This window comes from Peromyscus maniculatus, chromosome 6, assembly GCF_049852395.1.
Source record: "Peromyscus maniculatus bairdii isolate BWxNUB_F1_BW_parent chromosome 6, HU_Pman_BW_mat_3.1, whole genome shotgun sequence".
Classification (NCBI taxonomy): Eukaryota; Metazoa; Chordata; class Mammalia; order Rodentia; family Cricetidae; genus Peromyscus; species Peromyscus maniculatus.
The window spans coordinates 101019479-101042472 of record NC_134857.1 but is presented as its reverse complement, the minus strand read 5'-3'; the positions used below and the strand labels follow the sequence as shown (position 1 = coordinate 101042472).

Below are 22994 nucleotides of genomic sequence, written 5' to 3'. Positions count from 1 at the left end.
TTAGCATCCATATCTGTGTGAGAAAAGTGATGCCACAAACCCCCTTTATGTAAATATTCTCCACTTCCAAAACGTAATTTGCTGCTGGGACTCATGGTCTTGCTGCTTGTTCTCAGGCCCTGTGTGCTTCAGATGGTTCAGTGTGCTGTCCTCAAAGCCTGCCGGCCTGATTCATCTAAAGGACTTTGTCATCATGAGGGGCCACTTCCTTGCATTTTGGAACACTTTTCTGAAACACACCAGCTTTGGAAAAAACATAGGCATATTTCTGAATATGTGCCTCACCGGAAACACATCTCTTTCCAAGCCATAACGAGCTCAGCATTCAGTAGCCCAGTGTGGCTGTATCTCTGTAAAGCAAGCTACCCCAGGGCCTCTCGCAGTAGGAATCTTGTTCGGCAGAATTTAGAGAGGAAGGAGTGAAGATCAATCTCCTTCTGTGGTTTTGCTTCACACGTGACTGTCTTCATCCTTCCCTTTGTGCATGAACTCTGTTGTGAATGTCTAAAGGTGAAGGAATGGATGAACTGATCATCTGTGTGTAGCTGTGACAAGAAGCACAAAGACATGTTCAAATCACAGGCAGGCTGCAGGTTTCACCAAAGACCAAAGTGCCTGCTTTCTTTATTTTAGTAGTTTATTTAAAGAGCTTATGAGAGAACATATAGAAATCAAGCATGGCCACGGAGCTGGGAGCTGGTTTTCCAGTATCTACAGAGCTAATCCAAAGGATTCTTTAGGTTGGAGGAGAAAGGAGCAGGGAAACATTATTAATACACCCTTACTGAACTTAATTTAATACAGTATTATACTCCTGAAATACAAGATAACAATAATACGATATCAATAAAGATAATGATAATTGTTATCACCCATGGAGGGATACTTCTGTGGGTCAGGCTTTATCTTAGAAGTGATCTAGATTATATCACTTCATGCTCAAACTACCTAGAGGAAGCTAGTACCCAGGCAAGACTAAGACTCCAAGAAACAACATAATGTGCCCCAGCCTTCCAAACACTAAGCTCTAAATCAAGGACCTCAGGCATCTTACATGTGCTAAGAGAGTTTGCTCTTGCAATAAACTCTAAATGGAATCCCTTTGAGTAAAGGAAGACTCTCTATAGTCTCTTTCATGGAGTCTAAGTTCTTCGGTGAAGAGTTCTATAATACAGCCACAATATTTTCGTGTGTTTTTGTCAATGTAACCTATTTGGCCCACGTCACACGAGGTGATGTAACAGAAAGTATACAGGGCAAGATGTCCTTCTGTCAATCATGAGACACCCCTAAAGTTAGACTCTTTGGAACCCATTTTCACACCTTCAAAGTAGAATGAATTTTAGAGTGTATGTCAAGTGTCTATCAAACTCCCTACAGTCACTGTCAATACTGCTGTTCGTTCTATTTAAATTCTCAAATTTTAGTGTTTGCTGTATGAATTTTTTAAGATTTATTTATTTATTATGTATACAATGTTCTGTCGGCATGTTTTGCCTGCAGGCTAGAAGAGGGCATCAGATCTCATTACAGATGGTTGTGAGCCACCATGTGGTTGCTGGGAATTGAACTCAGGACCTTTGGAAGAACAGCCAGTGCTCTTAATTGCTGAGCCATCTCTCCAGCCCCCTGCTGTATGAATTTAACTGTTACTTTGACATCTGCATTTTGCATAGTGCCAAAGACCAAGCATGAAGAAACATGGCCCGTTGACGCATCTTCCAAGATCAGGGAAATATTGGTGTAAAGCATGTTTGTATTTTAAATTGTAGGCACTGCCCAGGTGATGGAAGGCGGCCAAGTGGAATACAAGCCTCTTTCGGGCATTAGGTACATGTGGTGGTACCACCTAATTGGCCTCGTGTGGACTAGCGAATTCATCCTTGCATGCCAGCGGCTAACAATAGCGGGAGCAACCGTCACTTGCTATTTCAACAGGTGAGGCCAGTCTTTGACCCTGCGGTCTGTCTGCATGCTTTGGGTTGTATATGCATCTCTGAAGACATTTGGGAGTTTCCACTCAGCTCTTTAAAAGAGAGTAACAAGAATTAGAAAAACAAACCAACAAAAAGATTAAGCTAAAATTTGGCCTAAATGCTCACGGATGAGTCAGAAGAAGTAGTCGGCCTTAAATCTCACACATTCCCAGGCTCTTTTGCTTATACTAGAAACTATAGAAAGAAATCAAACAGCAAAGTAATCTTATCGCCTAGAATTAACAAATACCTAAAAGAAAGGGTTATATTCTCCGTTCTTACTAACTTCAGACTTTAAACATTATTGATCTATTTTAAATACACTCCAGTAGCTCTATCAACTATTTTACCTCTGTGAAATCAGAAGAATATTTACTGCAAACCATAATTCATTTCCTTAGCATTAAGTACTAGTGAATTGATTACTCACTTCTGTATCTATAGCCCATTACCTCATGAAAATAATTGAGGACTACTCCTCCCCCTCCTCTAATCCCACCCCACCCCCACCTCACATATACCTGAGCTCTTTGTATCTCTCGTGTTTAACTCTCCAGGGATTGTAGCCAGAAGAGCAGGCTCGGGACAATGACAGGGTTGGACTTGGAACAGGAAGTTTACTCCTGGTAGAGCTGACCCTCCTCTAGCCTCTCAGACCAAATGAGTAGATAAACATGAGCTTTCTGGGGTGAGAAAGCCAAGCAGCCATGATTCATGCCACTGAACAGTTGCCTCCGGACGATAAAGAGCACTGTGGGTTTTTAATACGGCGGTACCCTTTGGGAACCACATCATTAGAGACTCTGGAGGATCCCAAAGGGGCTGCTGCCCCTCGGCTGTCATTGAGAGCCTCCCAGCAGCTGGAGGTGGGAGCTGCTTGGCCTCCAGCAGGAAACACATATCTGTCCAGCCAAATTGGCCAGCAGGTAACATCTGTCTGACAGATTTATGTTATCATAGCATAAACCAGACTAAGGCATTTACAGCAAGGGCTTGGATGCAGAGGTCCAGTGGTTCATGGGCACTGGTCCCAGCCCTCCCTTCCTCCACACTCCATCCTGAAAGAAGTACAAAGGAGTAAATACACAGACTGTGGGAAATAGGCAAGCAATGGCAACAGATGAGAACCATCAGCCTTGAAACACGTGACTTTGGACGCTAACGTCAAAAAAATGAAATTCAGTCACGTGATGAAAACTGAAGACAGGATCCGCCCCAGTGGGAAAAGCTAGGTCGGCTTGTGGGCTTGTGCGTTCAGGCTGTGTGCAGACACGCAAAGAAGATGCTGGCTGGACGCAGAAGCCAGAGGCAGGAAGTCAAGTATGAAATGTGCTTCCAGCCCAGCCAGATGACTCCACCGGTGACAGCGCCTGCCGTGAAAGCCTGGTGACCTGAGTTTGATCCCCAGAACCCATGCTAGAAAGAGACACCTGACTTCCGGAAGCTGTCCTCCAACTTCTACCAGGGCATTCCCCGGCCCTCACGCTTTCATGAACACAGCATGTGGATAGACGCACAACAATAATAAGTACAAATTTAAAAGCAAATAAATACACAATAAAATGTGCTTCCAAAGATGCTAAGTCTTCAACCCCTAGACGCTTCCTCCATAGAGAGAGAGGACGCCTTTACTGTCCAGGACTGTAACCCAGAGAGGGTCTGCTCATGGGGTGTCCAGCACATCTGAGGCTGGGGCAATGCTGTGTGCTGAACCAGGGAGAGCAAGTGAGGACCCCATCACCATCACACCCCACATTCCACAGCTCAGTTCCCAGGATCTTGGCAGCCAGGTTGGTGCTCTAAAGGGGGGAAGCTTTCTAATCCAAGTCAGGAGCCACAGGAGCCCCTGGTGAAGCTGACTTCCAGACTCCTACCCCAGCACGGGCGTTCCCCCGGCGATAAGCAGTCTCTCTCGCACGGAGCATCCAAGGGTGTGTGAACTGCTCGTTAGTGCTTACTGTGCGTCCGAAGAACGTGAACGAGATTAGACACCAAACCAAAGGAATTTAGGGGAAACAGACACAGTGCAAACTGCAAAGGAACCCGGGGACAGTGACCATAATATAGAGAACAAAGAATGTGAGCCCATTAACTAAGACTCCACACATAAAAAATGAATATGGAGAGAACAAGGAAGACCTTTTGATAATCAGCTATTTCAAAACTAGGAATTTTCTATTGAATGCTTCAACTATGAAGCTGAAGAATTCTAGAAAGTTGAACAAAAAGACAAATGGGAAAATAGGAGGAGGGATAACATGTTAGGGTTATTTAGGAGACCCACCACCTCACTAATACAGTTTTAAAAAGAGCAAACAAAAGAAATATTTTTGAGGCAGGGTCTCATGTAGCCCAAGCATCGAACTCGCTGTGTTACTGAGGGTCACCTTGATCTCCCAATCCCCTTGCCTCCTCCCCTGAAGGTCTGAGAATTTCAGGCATACACTACCACACTGAATTGTAGCATATACCGGGTGTGGTGGCGCACGCCTTTAATCCCAACATTCGGGAGGCAGAGGCAGGTGGATCTCTGAGTTCCTGGCCAGCCTGGTCTACAGAGCTAGTTCCAGGACAGCCAGGGCAACACAGAGAAACCCTGTCTCAAGAAAACTGCAACTATTAAAGAATGAAATTTTCAAAGAAACTTGGTCAGAGCTGAGGACATAAGTTAGATATCTCCAGAAGCTTCGCAAAGAGGGAAAAAAAAAAAAGATCATCAGAATCAAATGTGACCTTTGACATTCAGCAGCAACTCTGAACCCAAAAACAGCAGAGCAGACCTGTCCAAACGTGTGTGCTCCCAAGTCCCTGACCTAGAGTTCTATACCCATTCCCACCATCGATCAATTAAAGGTCACAAAATCCCCAAAGATTTCCCCGGGCACATCCCTTCCAGGAAGGATGTTTCCACTGAATGTCATGAGTAAGCCAGGGTGGGAAAGGGGTTTCCGAAAATGAGCAGCCTGTAGAAAGAAGATGGGGGAGTGCCTGGGAAGGTAACAGTGTTGCAAGTGTTAAAACAAGAAGTCAGCGGAAGGCTGAGTGGGAGACCAGTGACCTGCAAGAGGCTGTCTCTGGGCAAAGACAGGGCCGAGCCAGGAACAGATGTGCTTAGACACGTTGAGATTTACACTCTGGCTCAGTGTTGAGTGAAGCCCAAGGGAAACAGAGCAAATAAAAAAATGTCATACAAGTATGAACACCAGGAAAACCCTACAGTTGTACAGAAGAGGAAATAGAGCTGGATGGTGCTACTTGGATCAGTTGGGAATATTCTTCACAGTACATTTATTTTATTTATGTACTAATGATATGATCGCTAAATATTAACTAAAAAAGAAACAGTGCATTTGAGGAAGAGTGGGGAGATGAGGGCATGGAGCGGGGAGGTTAGGCTGAACAAGAAAAAAAAACTGAATCTGCTGCATGGGACATCAGTAGGCAGTATACAAAGCTGAGAAATTAAGAGGGCCTGAATGGATGGCTCAATGGAAGAGCACTTGCCTGGTATCCCTAAGGCCTCAAGTTCAATCCTCAACACCAGAGAAGAAAATGGACAGGATGCCATAGGAAAAAAAGTGAGTCTTAAGAACCTACAGTTTTAAATCAGGAAGGAATGTTCCAGAAGAAACAGCCAAACTAGCATCCCTAGGGAGGGAAGATTAAGGACAGGTGAAGCAAACGGCTGTTTTCTTTAAGCCTGCCAGCACTATTTAGTTTTTTAATTATTATTTTTATTAAAAACTAATTTAAAATGAAATACGTAAGAGAGTTGAAGACATGGCTCGGTGGTTATAAGTATTTGCTGCTCTTACAGAGGACCCAGGTTTGACTCCTCAAACTCACATCCAGCAGCTCACAACAGCCTGCAACCCCGGCTCTGGGGAGCCAACCCTCTTTTATTCTCCAGTAGGCATCTACATACATGTGGCAGACATGCGTAGACATACGCATAAATTAAAAATAGAAATCTAAAATAAAATGCATGATTTTTATTTTAGCACCACAGTTACTTAATTATTAGTCTTCTCAGCCAGGCATGGTGGCACACTCCGGAGGCAGAGGCAGGAGGGTCACCACATCTGAGGCCAGCCTGGTTTACAGAACAAATTTTAGACCAACGTGGACTATATAGAGAAACCCTGTCTCAAAACAAACAGGAAGCGTGGACCGTCTGCTTCGCTGTGACACCGACAGGTCTGTCCTCGTCGGCAGTTCACAGTTCTTCCAGGCTGTATTTTGACTGACATAACGACCGCATTGACATGTCATGCTTTAAGCTTCAAGTGGGCTGAAGAGTTTATAAAGGGGCCACTGTGTACCAATCTGTGCACAACCCTAAAACCCACCTTTAAAGATCATTTTGTGGAATGTAGAAGTGGCTTAGCAGTTAAGAGCACTTGTTGCTCTTGCAGAGGACCCAGGTTCGGTTCCCAGCACCCTCATGGCAGTTCACAATTGCCTGTAACTCCAGTTCCAGGAGATCCTACGCACTTTCTGGCCTCCTCCGGGCATACACTTGATAGGCGTATATGCAGGCAAACACTCATACACATAAATAAACATAAATACATATTTGAATTACAAACAAACAAGCATTTGGGAAGCCAAGAGCACATGCCTGGGCTCTCAGCACTGGGCAAGATGGGGAGTTTACACCTTAGTCAAGGAGGAGCTTGAGGCTGCATAGTTTGAGGCTCACCTGGGCACGAGACCCTGTCTCAGAGAAGGCAGTGGGTGGAGAGAGTGGGGAGCAAGGGAGACGACTCAGCAGATAAAGTGCTAGCTGGGCCTTCATGAGGACCTGAGTTCAAGCCCCAGAACCCACACAAAAAGGCAGACATGCCGGGCGGTGGTGGCACACACCTTTAATCCCAGCACTCAGGAGGCAGAGGCAGGATCGAACTCTGTGAGTTCGAGGCCAGCCTGATCTCCAAAGCGAGTTCCAGGAAAGGCGCAAAGCTACACAGAAAAACCCTGTCTCGGAAAAAAACAACAACAACAACAACAACAAAAAAAAAAGGCAGACATAGTGTCCCACCATTTGTTTTTTAATTTTAATGTTGTTTACATTTATTTGGGGGGTGTGCATGTACACACCTGAGTGTGAAGGTCAGTTGATACTTTGCTGGGGTTTGTTCCTTCACTGTGGGTCCCAAGGGTGGAACTCAGGTCATCAGCCTTGGCTGTAAGCACATTTACCCACTGACCTTCTCTCTAGTCCTGTGGTGTAGACTTGTGACCCAGTGCTAAGAAGGTACAGATAGGCAGATCCTTGGATTTCAGGTCAGCCAGCCAAGCCACTGACAGACCCTGAGCCAGAAAAAAAAAGGTTTGGATGGCACCTAAGAAACAATGTCCTTCCCTGCCACCGCAGGTTGACCTCTGGATTCCACATGTAGGAACACAGACACACACACACACACACACACACACACACACACACACACACACACACACACCTAATAAAGACAGTTTGTATTGCTTGTGGAATCGGAAGGATGGCCTTTACCACCACCTCACTGTCTTCTCATTCCATCCCGCAGGTTTTGCTAGACAAACACAAGGAAGGGACGAGGTCTTTGCAATGGCCACACTGTTCCCAGTCACTGATGGCTTTGTTGGGAGCCAGGCACCCCATGCAGCCCAGACTTTATTCAGGGACGACGGCACAAAATTGGCTTTGCATGTCGTTGGAGGAGTTTCTAGAGAATGCCAGGCTGAACTGAACTATTGTTCTTAGAGCCCTGAGGTTGCTGGTGTGGCTGTTAAGCATTATACCTACCTTGACTTAAAGGTATTCTCCATCTTCCCCAGACTCCTATTAAAGATATCACTTGGTTACCCAGCACGCCTAGCACCACAATGTCAGTTCTCAAAACTGTGGTTAGGGGCAGAGATTAGTATTATTTTCTGCTTCCTGGGAAAATAATCAGATCCTCTTCCTAAAGGCAGGTTGTGCTGACTGGGAGGGAGGCCGCGCTGACGGCCTGGGTGACTGTGGGAATGGGCGGTGACTCAGTGACTCTACTCAGCCTCATCTTTTGCAGGACTGTTTCTAGTCTGAAAGCAGGTATTGAGTGACGCTTGGCTTGGGTTAAAAGGGCCTTTGAAAGTCCCCTCGCCTGTCATGTGATAACCTAGCTTCTGGGGCCTCGGTAGCTTCCTCCAGCCAAGGCCTGCAGAGCCCAGCACTGTGACTTGGGAGGGAAGGCAGGGCAGGCACGCCTCTGTCCCAAATGGTTTGTTCTGCTGCGGTAAGACCTGCCCAGAAATCTGATGCCTAAACCAGACTTCAGCACCTGGAGGGCCAAACCTGGAGGCCCCATCCGCAGTGGTCTGTGAGTCATTTCTCTCCGGAGCAGATGGGAAGCAGGTGTCCCCTCTGCAGCTTTCTCTTAAGTGGTAGAGTAAGTTCTAAGGCTTATAAATTTCAGGGGGAAAGTAAACATCCTTCCTTTAGAAAAAAAAAAAATTTAAAATGAGGAGATGGGGAAAATGTGTCAGAATTTCCTGGCCTGCTCCACTCTTCAGTATCAGATCAAAATGACAAAATGGATTTCCATCAGTGAAAGCCCTGGTCTGTCCTCCAACACCACGGCCCTACCCCCTGGATCTCCTGTAGCCTAGGCTGGCTTCAGAGTCAGTGTCTAGGGCAGAAGAACATTGAAGTTTTGACCCTCCTGCCTCTACCTCCTTTTGAGTGCTGGAATTATAGACAGCACCACCCCTCGGGGCTCATACATGGCAGGGGATCGAACCCAAGGCCTTGGGCATGCTAGGCAAGTACTCTACCGAGTGAGCCACGGTCAAACATACAGCACCTTGGGGTAGGCAGCCAGGCTGCAGCTCTGCCTCAGTCTCCCTGCCACGCTCCCTTCTCCTCCTGGATGATTTAAGGGAGAGCAAATTGCAGCAGTTGCCATGGACCTCCTCCTCCCTCGGATCGCAGGCCATTGTCCAAACCTGAATTCATAGTGACTTAGCAGGCCGAGCCAGTAGTTGAGGAATGTTTTCTAAAGAAAGCAAGCTTCCCTTGGAGCCTGTGAAGTTGCTTCTGGGAAAGTCGGCCTCCTTTTCTAGAATGGCATCCCTGAGAACTCAGGGTCACAGTCGGAAGGTCACCAGCCCGGTGACATCAGCTCTCCTCTCTTCTAGCTTTCAGGTTTTGGGGAGAGGGAGGATCATTCCCATTCCCATCTCTTTCTGTCTCTCTGTGAAGCTGACTGGCACACATTCCTGGGACCTGTGTCATTACAAGTCCAGTAAATGATTCACACTGAAGTGACCTCTAGGGAACACAGAAGAAATCAGCTGGTTTCGGGGAGCCCAAAACTGTCCAGAAGCCAGACGGCCCAACGCTGCTGTGTCTTCCTTTCAAACCTAAGCTCCTCATTACCCTTGCTGGCCCTGGTCCTGATCATGTGACTTGATGATTGCTCTAATCACCAGGTTAATCACACATGTCCCTCTGCCACGTAAGCGGTGAACACGGTGAAGGACTCAGTCTATTGCAAATGAAAATAATATCAACAGGCACCTGGAAGGGTGGGTCAAAGGACCAAGATCGATAAGAAAGAAATGTGTGTATTTTGGCGCATAGGTATTTTCTTCTGTTTTGCATTTGTTTACACATGAGTGCCACCAAAAAAATGTAAATTAGCCCAGGATGTAAGGTAACCTTGGCTACCAAGGAGGATAAAAAATCTTGCCCAGTGCCAATGAGGATCTGAACCAGAGAGAAGGTTCTTGTTGCTTTTTAAATAGTGAGTTTTGAATGTTCTTCTTCCCTCTTCCCAGGAATCAAAATGACCCTCCTGCCCATCCAATCCTTTCGTCTCTCTCCATACTTTTCTGCTACCATCAAGGAACTGCGGTGAAAGGGTCATTTTTAATCACTGTGACAAGAATCCCAAGAGTCGTTCTCATGCACGCGTATAATACTCTGAAAGAGCCGGTAAGACAACCCCCAAGAGCTGACGGGTTGAGGACCGGGCCCCATGCGAGGACTCTGCAGACCCGGCTCCCAAGCTCTGCTCTGTGTCGGGCTGAGGGAGGAGAGGCTCTGTGTGAGCTGGAGTCCTTCTAATTAAAATGCGGAGCCCAGGGTTGGAGTCTGAGGGTGGAGTTTCAGTTAGTGTTTGTGCCTCTGTCTCAGGTTTGTTTGTAGATACATTATAAAGTAGGAATAATAGTTGTTTTGTTTGGATGCCAGCATACTGCCTGCCCGCTGTGTTTCTAGAGGGTGCCATGGGAAGTGATTGGTGTGGGCCAGGAGGAAAAGTCAGAACGCGCGCGTGTGCGTGTGCATGTGTGTGTGTGTGTGTGTGTGTGTGTGTGTGTGTGTGTGTGGTCTGTCTGTCTGTCTGTCTATGTGTGTGCACAGGCACGCGTGTGTGTGCATGTGTACATGCTCACCCGCACTTGAGAGAGAGAAATGGATAAGCTGACCCACATCTCAGCTCCAAGGACAGAAAACTGTAGGGCTTTTGTGCCGAGAGGCTTCTCCTCCTCGGGTTTTATTTCCATGCGCATTTAGTTATGAAAGCCAGTGGAAACCAGAACACCAGGAAAACAGCTGTTCTCATGGTGTCTCTAAGCTGCCACACAAGGGAGGCTTGGACTTTCCCCAACTTTCCTGTTCTCATACAATGCTGATCCTTCTCCGCCTCCGTTTCCACCTTGGGGGTTTGTGACTTGCTCTGAGTTTCACAAACCTACCTGATTCCAGCCCTTTGGGTCTGGTTACACGGCCTTAGTAAATCGGGAAGTTTCGTGCCCTGGTTCACGTTGTTCACAATTAATTGTGTTTGCTTTTAAAAACAGAACTCTAAATTGTCATTATTTTAAAATCTACAATCAAGGTTTCAGCTTGGCATACCAATTAGGAACAACAGAGTTGAACTGCACCTGGGATTATCTGGCTTTCTTATCTTTCTGCATTGAGCAGTTGACTATGAAATGTTTTCCTGTGGCTCCTTGCCTGGCTGCATTTTGGACACTTAAAACAGGTGGTTGTACCTGGCCCAGGGCAAATCTAAGCTACTGCAGAATAAAAGGTTTCTCCCTCCCTCCCTCCCTCCCTCCCTCCCTCCCTCCCTCCCTCCCTCCCTCCCTCCCTTCCTTCCTAACATTTATTTGTTTGTTTTTTGTATATGTGTGAGCCTGCATGAGTATGTACCAGAAGAGGGCATCAGATTCTGTGGAACTGAAGTTACAGGTAGTTGTGAGCTGCCATGTGGGTGCTGGGAATCGAACCTGGGTCCTCTTTAAGAGCAGCCAGTGTTTTTAACCACTGAGCTATCACTCCATCCCCAGTGCAGGGTTTCCTGAAGTACAAAATCGCTCTTGATTTTAAATATACTTAGGTCAGGTGAGTATTTTGTACCTATGCAGCACACATCTGAATATATATTTTATTAATATGTATTTTACAGACACGTATATGTACTAATATATTGGCCACATATATATATATGTAATTAATTAACATGTGAATTAGTTATTGATAATCATAAATCAATGAGCAGCTGAGAGCTTGGCTGTCCCCTACTGAGCAAGGCATTTTAAGCCCTTTGGGAAAATAGCTTCCATAAACCCAAAGAGAACTTGGTGGAAGACAGAGGTCTCTCTGACCCCATCACTCCTCAGATTCCACGTGCCAGGTAACCAAACTCCCATTTAGTGATGCCACCAAGGTAAAATATGACCTCTCGTAGGTCTTCTGCCGCACCTTACAGCTCGGTCCTGTATCTACAGCGTCCACACCTCTCATAGCCGTGCGTGATCTCTCCTACATTAAACAGTCTCATTCCCAGCAGCCACCAAGCTAAAACCTGTCCAGCTCAAGTTTCATCCAGTTGAATTAACATTGGGATGAGAAAATGTCTCTCTATAAGGCCGAGTTGTTCAGGGGTCCATGAAATAGGCTAGTTGAGATTTGTTAGCTGGTTTGGAGTTTTTGTTTTGTTATCTCTGGGTGGTAGGTGGGAGACGGCAGCTACCCCTTGCCCTGTTAGTTCATTCAGTTTTCATTTTTAAATTCTTAAAAATGTTCTTTCTATTTACTTATTTATGATTTGGGGAAAGCAGCTGTGGGTCCCAGGAACCCACCGCAGGTTGTCAGGCCTGGTGTGCGCATTTTTACTCCCAGCACTGGGCTCTCCAGCCTGGGATGTTTTCACAATAGGTGGTAGGTAGAACTTGGCCACCCACCCTTCCCCAGCCAGTTCATTCTCAAGTTACACACTCAAGTTAGATTTCAGAAGACCCACTGAATCTTTGAAATTTAGTCTGAAAACCTCACGATAGGATCTATTACCCTCCACGTCAAAGTTAATTAGTTATGTGGGCACGTGACTAGTCTCTACACTATATGGTTTGGATTTCTAGTCAGTGACAAAAACCTCACAAACTTCAAATTCAAAGGTCAAGGTGTTCAAGGCATGGTGCCATACGCCTATTGTCTCAGTGCTGGGGAGGTTGAAGCAGGGGAATTGGGAGCTTGGGGCTCGTCTGGGCTACGCAGCAACACCTTGTCTCAAAAATAAAAATAAAGTAATCCAGCCAGGGCAGTGTGACCCATACCTGTAATACACACATTTGGGAAGCAGAAGCAGGAGAACCAGGAGGAGGTCAAGACTGGCCTCAGCTACATCATAAGCTTAAGGCCAGTATGGGCTACAAAAGACCCTGTCTTTAAAAACCAACACACACACAAATTGTGCATGCCATTTGACACACTTAAACTAAAAGGTCAGCTTTTCCTTAGATGTTGAATACCGGTCACCCCATTTCTCTTTCTGCTGAGGTTAACTGAACCATGACAGTGAAGGCCATGAGTGAACGCTAATTCATCCGCAGTGGTAGCAATTAGTTGAGTTGCTGGTATAGGAGCGAGAATCACTCCAGGGTTTCCCCCAGCACATAGATCTGCCAATGGAAACTATTCTCCCATCAGAGACAAGCTGCTTACCTTCTCTCTGTATCTCCCACTCTGTCTTTGTGGCCTGAACCTCCCTATCTGATCCCAGCAGCACGGTACGTGGTCAAGAGGTGCGTTCAGATGCAGCTGCTGTGGGCTCTGGCGTCTCACCAGATACCTGTACCATCTCAACCAGGTATGTGCCTTTCCTGTACCCCAGGAGTCTGAGGGTGGCTTCTGTCACGTAGATCAGCAAATTCTTCAGGGCGGGTTGTGTGATTCCTTCAGTTTTCCAACCATGTAATGTGTCAAGTCCACTGAACTCCACCATCAAATCCAGGAAAGCAGCCACAGACAAAATGTGAAGAAACGCACATGGCTGTGTTTCAATAAAACTTTACTGGTGGACTCTGAAATTCAAATTTCGTGTGATTTCACATGCCAAGAAATATTTTTTTCTTTTGCCTCTCCACTCATTTTAATCATTCTTAGCTCCACCCTGAGGAAGGCAGGGCAGGAGTCCGTCAGATTGATCACACCCCCTCAGCAGGGCTATGGTTTGTAGACCCCTTACATGGAAACTGTATTACTACTATTACAACTGCTCTTCAAATTCTGCAGAAATGAGTTTCTTTCTTTCTTTTTTTTCTAAAATAAAAAGTGGTACGCGTCTGTTCACGTTTGAGTATGATGACTAGCTGTCAGTGAGAGCAAATGTCAATGCCGTGACAGGCTGCCATAACCGGCATAGTTCTCCTACAGCAGGAGAGTTTTCTCCCACTTTTTTTTCTACATTTCCTCAGCCCTTTCTTTTCAAACTACAAATATTCTCTTTAAAAATCTTTCAAATTGACAGAGGCTTAAATCAATGTTTTCTCTTTCTGTAGCTCGTTTAGGAAAGTTTAATAGCCCTTAGTCACATTTATACAAAGCAGTGTTTTTGTAAGGCAGCGGGCTGTTTTAGAATTGAAGTGTGTGCAGAGATCTCACTTAGAAAAGTCGTTCTTCTTATGGCCCATCTTTCTAGCAGATGCTCTGGAGAAGTGAGGGGTTCATTAGGCCGCCCATGTTTGATGTCTCCTAAGTGGTATTTGAAATACCTTTCATTATTCAGGGAAAGTGTAGCGTTCTTTTTTTTTTTTTTTTCCTAAGCCCTGCTCTATTTTAAAGTCTGAATCTGGGTGTGCATTTTAGAACATATTTAGATCTAAATACCACAAGCCACCATATATAAAACACAATAAGGCAATGTGGCATTTTTCAGAAAGGTGGGGCGTATATCAAGTCAAGCCACGCCTTGTGGATACACTCATAGACTAACATGCCATGCTTCTCAGAGCTGTGTGTATGAGTCTTCACACCAGCTGCTGATATGAAAATTTTGAGATGTACTGGTACATTGATACACGGTGAGATATAGTTAGACTGGAGAGGCAAAGGCCATGGGGCCACTGACACAAACACACTAGCTAGATGGTCCTCCAAGGCTCCAAGCTGGAGCCAGCGCATCTCTCTGTTTCGTGGGATTCGGGTTCTTTCTGTGTCCTTCCCTGTTTTACTCTTGGTATCAAATTACCCCCATGGGAACCTAGGACACCACCATATCAGGAGGGGAGAAAAGTCAGTGGGGAAGAGGCAGGATGAGGTCCATTCACCCCGCACCCCCCTGTCTTCCGTGCAGATAGCTTCACAGATAGCTTCACTTGTGAGACATCAGATAGCTCCACTATCTGTGACTTGGGTTTGGAGTCTACCACTGGGGGGTGGGATGTCAGGACTCTGCCAGTCAGCACATTTGGAAACCACTGCCTGGTTTGGTACATTTGGTTTTTTTTTCCTACTCTGTTAGCCTCAGGGACATAGCCTCTGCCTTCTAAAATCTCACCTGCTAATATTAACTAAGAGCTTTTCTCTTGGGAACTGAGAGTAGTGCCGAGGCCGGGTGCAGTGTTCATATCAACCACACTGTGATTACCTTTACACCGGTGGTGAGTCCTGGGAACAGATATGCAGGGGGAGCGACTGTCCTGGGCAATAAGAGGAAGCTGGCCTTGCTCCAGCTCCGAGAGAGTCAGTGGGACAAGCAGGGGTGGGTCTCTGGGATTCTGGCCTTGGGGTCTGTGCTGCAAGCCATGGCCTCCGCTGGCTGTCAAGGCCTCATTGCACTAGGGAAGGACTCGGCTTTCCTACAAATGGTGCCAAAGAAACGAAGAAAAAGGAAGCTCCACTCGAAAAGACAACTCCACCATAAATTAAAAAAATAATAATTCAGAGAATCCCTGTCTCAAAAAACCAAAATAGTGATGATGATGGTAGTGGTGGTGGTGATTCAAAATGGGGCAGAGACCCAAAATAAATCCAAACTGTAAACCTTCCAGGAGAGAAGCTCTTAGTAACCGTGAGTTTGAGCAGAGGAGTTCTTAAACAGGACACAGAAATCACGAACTATCAAAAAGAAGAATAGGCACCGAGGAGGCCGAGCTGCTAGGGGCTTAACCTAGCGTGCATGTCCCATGCCCAGCAGCGCATACACCAGGTGTGGTGTACACCTGAAATCCCAGCGCTGGGGATACGGATGCAGGAGTTCAGGGCTCGCCTCGGCTGCATAGAAAGTTCAAGGCTAGTCTGAGTTATGCAAGAGTGAGGAGAGAGGAGGGAGGAGGCCGGAAGGGGGGAGGATAATGATGGTAAAATGGTAGTCAGCACAGCTGTCCATCTCATCTGTCAAGAAACAAAGGAAAAGGAGTTCAAAGCGAAGGACTGAATTTGGATTAGACTGGCAAACAGCCTCCCATTGGACTAGGTTTCTGCGGGGGTGGGGAAAGTTGGGGCATCTCTATGCCTGGAAATCAGAAACAAAAAGGCCAAGGCCTGTTCTCTTTACTCCGTTTGATGGTAAGGAGGCTAGGGAAGCTGGAAGACGACCAAATGTGCTTGTCCTGCTCAGAACCCAGAGTACCTCCCTGCAGCTCGGAGGCGGCTGTGGTTCATCACTGCTTCCTAAAAGCCTCATCCATCTTCACTAAGACCCAGGACAGAGGCAGGGAGAGGTTTCTGCCTTTTGTAGTGGACACCCAGCCTAAGGCTGTGTGGTACTTCACTTGCAGAGTGGGGTAATACAACACCAAACCTCATTATTTCTCATTTCCTTCTCGCTGCTTCGTAAATACCGAATGTGTGTACAGCTGAAAAACAATCGTGTCACCTCACACATTCATGAACACAAAAGTCATTTGTTTATGCTGTGTGCAACCATGTGAGCCTGGGATTCAGAGGCAAAGGGAACCAAGGGAATTTGAGATGTGTATGCAGAAGTAAGAAACACACGTGTGCGACATGTATACAACAGTAAGAAATTCAGAAAATGCAGACAACTCAGAAAAGGACAGCCTTGATAACTGAGTACCCATGGATACCACCAGCTGATAGAACAGGGACAATGCGGGCTGCAGGCTGTTGATGCCAGCCGCCAATCAATCCTGCAAGGTGAAGTAGTATCTCCAGCTTCCAGGCCAGGAGACGGAGGCTTGGAGGAGGCTCATGGTCAGTGTCAGAACCAGGACCCCCACAAACTCAGTCCATTTGCCCCCCACAACCAAGCCCTACCAGCCACAAACTCAGAACTACCACTAGGCCTGTCCCCAGCAGTTTTCAGATCCAGACAGGCTAGCTTACTTGACAGGGGAAGACTTGCTGATGGCAGACTTGGAAAGGACGAGAAGTACATAGAGGCCGCCAGAAGCCACGACTATGAATCCTGTGGTTTCAGGCCAGAGAAGCCTTGGCTGGGTGGTCTGACTCCCCTCCTCTCCTTAGGCAAGTCAGTGGTCCCGACTTCTGGTCCTGGAGGCTGTTTTGTATCAGTCTGGCTGGCAAGGAAGTCTGGAGCCTCCTGCTCCCTACCAACACCTTTGAGGGACCCAACTGAAGTCTTTCTTCCCAAGGGACCCTGATGCTAACCAACCAGAAAGCCTACCTTCTGTGTTTCTCACTGTCCTCACCCAGTTCCTCATGATAACGCCTCCCCACCCATGTGCAGGGCATCTGCCCCAGCTCTGATGGTGACTTTAGATCAGCACCTTTCGAAGTACAAAATCCACTGGTGGGCCTGCAGCACGCTAACAGACGCTTCTGCACTGATCTGAAGACATGCAGAATTTTTCTTTTCCAAACCTTAGAGGGAAATCACAAAATCCTATAGGTTTTTATTCTTGCACACGAGGACGGGCTTTTGACCAATCAGTAAAGTAGAACCTCCGGTTCTTAAAATGTGTTTTTTATGAACCCCAATAATTGTGTTACTCTGTTTCCTTAGACTTCATCTTCTTGAGTCTATTGTGACAGCTAACTATCTGGATGGTACCTGGCAACTGTCTGGCCACACCCACTCCAACAGCGCCACACCCCCTGATAGTGCCACTCCCTTTGGGATTATGGGTGCCAATTACATTCAGACTATCACTAGACCCTAGGTTGGCAGAGAGTTGGGATGGTGCAAATTGGGAAAAACACAACCAATGTTGTTCAGTCACGGTTGTTCATTTAACGAACACACTTTGTCGAGTATTTGGTTCTAACTTACTTTTTTTATTTTTATTTGTTGTCATTTTAAGCTTTGGCTTCCTTTTCCATTTTTTTTTTCCTTCCAGCAGAAGTGGAAATAGGTGTAGAAAGTGAGCTATGGGGTGATACCAATGCCATTTGAAAACCACCAGTCTCCTGGGAGAATCTCCCAGAAAAGGTCAGCTCCTCCGTTGGGTGTCACAGCCGTTGGCCTCTGCGCCTTCCTTCTTTGGGTAACTCAAGCTGGCCACTCAACCCCGGGAGCTTTACAGGTTGAAAGAGTTGGGTTAAATAACCCCCACATCCATAGAGGGCCTTCTGACCCTTGTTGGACTAGCCAGCTCAGAGCAGAGGCTTGTAGATGCCAGCCGGCTCCATCATGTGCCTGACAAGTAAGTACGCTTTTGCTCAGAAAGACAGAGAGCTGCCCCGGTTTCCATGAGAATGCCAGGAAGGTTCAGACAGTTTCATTCATTTGAGTGCAGAAAAAAAAGCTTGCTGCTTCCTGGAGATCGGCTCATCTCCTATCCCCCACCACCACCCACCTGCCTGCCAGTCGTTTTTATTAGTGAACATAAAGTCCATCTGTCTTCCAAGGTTTTGTAGTCAACCTGACTTGTAAAATCTAAAAGCCTTCTGTCCCCAGGTCCTTGCAGTTAGCTCTGTCCCCAGTGACGGCCTTTCTTTCCATCCATGAATAGCGTCAGTACTCCGTGACTTTTCCATGTCAGGTCTGGGTTCCTCACAAGCCAGGGGTGGCAGATCACCACTGAAACTTCTTTTCCTTCCTCAGTGCAGTGTGTGCATCTCAGGGGAGGGATGCAATGAACTGTGGGAAATCCCTTTAGCAAGACTCTGAGAATGATGGAAAGAGGCCTAAGAGAAAGTTCTTTTAGTCACCAAGGTGGCCCTAATAGTAACCCTGGTCATAGAGCACCCAGGTAGCCTCTCTATCTATAGCAAAGGTGGCCCTGCCTCCTGCTAGCTGGCTCAGAGCTATCCCTGGTCAGCCAGCTGTTGCTGGAGCTCGAGAGATACCTCCTGCTTGTGCATTTTAGAGGGAAGCGCGCATGTGTGACCATATCGACAGTTTGCATGAAGGCTCCTATATGAACGGTGATAATCCCTTTGCAGCTGTCTCCCAGCAAATGCTATTACCCCTGCTTTAGATAGAAAGGAATTACGGCTCCTCTTTGTCAGAGGCCCCAGTCTGTCTGGAAGAAAACCAGCTGAATCCCCGTGCTTCCTGGTGTGTGCCTGCCCAGGAGCTGCTGCTGGGTAAGAAGGGCTTTGTGTGCCTGCCCAGGCCCGGCTTACACCTGCTGTGAGCATACTGCAAGTGTCAGGGCTTCAGAGGGCGAGGCCCTAGTGCGCTCTTCGCTAAGTGGGCCCTGGTGCACCCTCAGGCAGCAGCTGCCATCGTAGGCGAGACTCTGAGGTCCTTCCTGATTTGAGATTCCGTTTTAAGGGGAAAACAATTGAAGTTTATTAAATGAAGGATTGCGTCACTCTCAGGAAGGAAGGGGAGTGATGCAGGGGTATTGGGGGAATCAGGCACCTCTGCGGGGAAGTAGTGACTGTATTCAGCACAAATGGCTTTGACTCCCACCCCACCCCACCCCAGGGTGCTGCTGCCAGACACAAGGATGCCTGCTGTGTGTTCGGGTACTTACCGATGCTGTGCTGGGTACTCTTGTTTCACCTGCATTAACTACAGTCGGCCTCACCCAGGAGCCCTTGAGAGGTGCACTGTTATTATCCTCTTCCAAACAGATGATAACACTTTGACGCTAAGACGTTAAGACAGAAGGAAAGGGAGCGTTTGCCTCTTGAGGTTCAGAAGACACAAAAGGCCTTTCTTCTTCCTTCTTATCAAAGTTGAGAGACACAAGCGTCAAGCCTGAAAATATCACCTCGAATACCAAATCGGCTGGCTGGTAAATGGATCCCGGAAACAGCTTGTTAATGGTTCCCCCTAAATCAGAAGGGCCAAGCCACCTGCTTGCAGGCCTTACTCACAGAATGGGGAGCTGCAGCTGAAAAAGTGGTAGTTTTGTGACAGCAAGACCCCACCACCACCACAAGAGAGCCAGGGGAGGACTGAGCAAGCTGTGCTCTGCTCCCCGTTCCACACACACTAGCTCCTGAAGTCTGCCTCCTCCCCATGGAGGAATGAGGTATGTTCTCCTAAAAGAGATTCTTGGCCATTTAACAACAAAAGCAGGATGACCTGGTTGACCTTGACCTTGACTCCAGGATGGAAACTTGGGTTTTCATCAGTCCTGGGGCACTCCTTCCACAGGCTAGGTCCTCAGAACCCCAGCCTTTCAGACATCAGGAGAAACCTTCCCTTCATGATAGCAAAATCTGTAGACCAGAGGACTTGTTACTCATCCAAGGGTACATGGTGAGCAGAGTTCTTTCATCCCTCCTTCCTATCCTGTGTCTTCTCCTGCCTTCCACACTTCACTGGGAGGCTAAGGATAGGCAAGTGTGTCCCCACCAAGGAACTATATGCAGATTGCCCCCTTCACAGGGGCAACATGGAAGACAGACCTGTGCTCCTAAGGCGGAAGGATAAGGAATGTTTGGGTCCTTGGAGGGCCAGGATCTCCCTGTAATAATGGGGCCAGACTCTCAGCTTCCTGCTCCAAGCCCCTCCTATCCCCCTTCTTCCCTTCTTCTAGAAGATAGCTGCCCCATCTACCAGTGTTCTCTCTTCCTTATTCCTTACCTCTCTTGGAACCTGCGTCCGTATTTCCATTTCCCCAGGACTGGGCTAGAACAAGAAGAATTCAGTTTGAGGCAGTTAGTTCTGGATCTGAGTCATGTACTGTGGGACCTGAGATGGTTCCTTTCACCCCATTAGCCTCTGTTTCCTCAAATATAAAGCGAAAGTCTCAATGGCTACCTCATGGACATGAGGGATGATTAAGTAAGCTAACGCACCAATATTTAAGTGTGCCGTCTTCCTCTACTTACGTGTTCTATACATGTTATTTGCTATAATGAAGGTAAGGTATCTCCCGAGGACCTAGCCCATGGAAAGAATGCCCCCAGCGGACTAGTGAAAATCTAAGTTTGAATCCTGGAGTCGGGGGTCACCCGGATTCTCCTGGTTTTATTGCACAATGGGGGGGGGGGGAGGGGAGGGTTTAGTTACTTTCACTTACCGATTCACCAAATATTAGAAGTCTGTGCGCCTGGAGAAGTTGATGGTTAAAGTGCCCGTTCCCCAGGGTTAATTAAAGCACTTTTGCAAAGCTCTTAGTTCTGTGGCTGGCATGTATAGATAAAACAGAAGGCATTAACATTGCCATCACCAACCCATCACTGAGTGTGGGAGCTCCTGGTTGTATCCTGTAGCATTCCAAGATTGCTGAATTCACGAGGTTATTCATCAAATCCTCTCTGTTGAGGGGTGTCAGTATCCATGGAGGGCTTCTCCTACAAATGGTTTTCTCTTCCCCAACCCCAGCCTCTACCACTGTATTCATCACTCAAGGAGAGAGCAGAGCTGCTCAGAGGACCACTTTCGCTTCTCACATTCCTAAGCAGACTGATGTTTCCCCCAACTCCAGGGTCCAGCACTTTTGTTCTCATCTGAGATCAGGATACAGGGTGTGACTGTGGCTGGAGACCCGAGAGAATCGGCCCACCTGACCCAGTAGTTCTAGAGGCAGACTTGTCTGACCCTGTCTCCTCTGGATCAAGCCTTTGTCACCGCATCAATTTCTGGTCACTCTCATTTTTTGTTTTTCAAGACAGAGTCTCACTATGTAGCCCTGGCTGTCCTGTAACTCGCTATGTAGACCTGGCTGGCCTTGAACTCACAGAGATCCACCTGCCTCTGCCTCCCGAGTGCTGGGATCAAAGGCATGTGTCACTAGGAACTTTGGTGACATGGCCTAGCAAGGGGCAAGGGTAGCTAGGACTGTTTTCAGAAACACAAGTCTAAGAAGTCACCCTACTCAAAGGGCCATCAGTTCTTTTTTTTTTTTTGGTTTTTTTTTGGTTTTTTCGAGACAGGGTTTCTCTGTGTAGCTTTGCGCCTTTCCTGGAGCTCACTTGGTAGCCCAGGCTGGCCTCGAACTCACAGAGATCCGCCTGCCTCTGCCTCCCAAGTGCTGGGATTAAAGGCGTGCGCCACCACGCCCGGCGGGCCATCAGTTCTTAATTATGACACACTCTGCACAATTCTGAGCTTCAAATAAAACACAAGGCCACCAATTTATGTTCTTACCTTCCCATCAAAACTTCTCTTAGATATGCTGGAAGTAGCAGATGGGACCACTTGGGTTTTTAATATGATATGATCTATGAAAACTACCCCTGAAGTCAGCAAAACCCAGTTTCCTCATAAATAAGGACATGCTGTGACAAACATTTCAGATTCCCAGCTATTCTTTGCTATCTGAATTCAGCAGGGATTCAGGGGGACCTGGCAGCCAAAAAAGCAGATCTTCTCCTACATTCTTCCTCTCAGCAGCTTTGTGTCTGTAGTGGGTGCCCTGATTATCTGCATCCGAAGATAGACCATCCTCTGTGTTCACAGGCAGGGAGGAGGGAGGGTGCTCAGAATGCAAGAAAGATGTTTGACAGTCCGACACTACCTCAAAAAATGTAAAAACTATAAGTTATTGTTGATGTCTCCCAAACTTGTTTAGCATGGGAAATGGAATTAAACAATTAAATAGCTCCTACCACAAATCTAATCTTCCTTGTAATAGGGAGCAGGCTTCTTCATACCATCTGCCTTTGGGTCTTCTTCTGCAAAAATGCTGCCATCAGGGGCTCCTTGAGACTCCTCCAAAGTCCTTACCTCCCCTCCCTCTCCCACCTTCTAAGCAAGGCATCGGCTGTGGGTACGTTCCTCAGCTGTCCTTCCTCCATTATCTCTGTCCTGGATATCGCAGGAAGTGCTTGGTCAGAGGCTAGAGAATGCACTCACAAGAAAAACAAATGAGAGGAGGTGCGAGGCAGCATGATTAGGAATACAAAAGTTTTGATTTGGCAGTCACTAATTCACAGGGAATCCCACGAGGCTCTCGCCTCCTGAGCTTCATATTTGAGTGATTTTCACATGATTTGTGAGTCAAATACCAAAACTCAGATGTGTGAGAAATCACTGTATCGTGTCTCATAACCCAAGTTCTTACATTGGGCTCCCATTTCATTGGATGGGCAGAAAAAATGAATTGCTATTCTTGGGCTTTTAAGCAAGGTTTCAGGTGTTCCCAGGCATCAGCTGGCTCAGGCTGCTCTTAGGAAAACCAAGTTCTTGTCTTCAAGGCTCTTTGAGCCCTCTCTAGGAAATGGAATTCTTTTCGAAAGCCACGACATATGGTCTTATGTGCCCAGATGTATGAGAGGTAGATTACCACCGTCCTGGTCATCTAGAAGAACACAATTCTGCAACTTCCTCTTTCTTAGACAAATAGAGGCCCTAGAAGTGGTCATGGAAGGCCCTTAACATTTTCTTGCTCTGCTAAGACAAAAACGACCTAAACCTCTCATCAGAACCCACCAAC

The 22994-nt window shown here is 46.9% G+C and overlaps 1 protein-coding gene across 6 annotated transcripts in view; it reads left to right on the top strand.

Moving 5' to 3' along the window:
* Slc44a3 (solute carrier family 44 member 3) overlaps positions 1-22994 on the top strand; it is a 78492-nt gene that overhangs the window by 36235 nt on the left and 19263 nt on the right. For 4 of the 6 annotated variants that reach the window (XM_076574891.1, XM_006977852.4, XM_015996553.3 and 1 more), the window contains 3 exons: positions 1773-1938; positions 9777-9933; positions 13010-13096. In XM_076574891.1, the coding sequence (XP_076431006.1) occupies positions 1773-1938; positions 9777-9933; positions 13010-13096 (410 nt within the window). The remainder of the gene's footprint in view (positions 1-1772; positions 1939-9776; positions 9934-13009; positions 13097-22994) is intronic. The other 2 variants (XM_076574890.1, XM_006977853.4) reach the window with 1 other exon arrangement.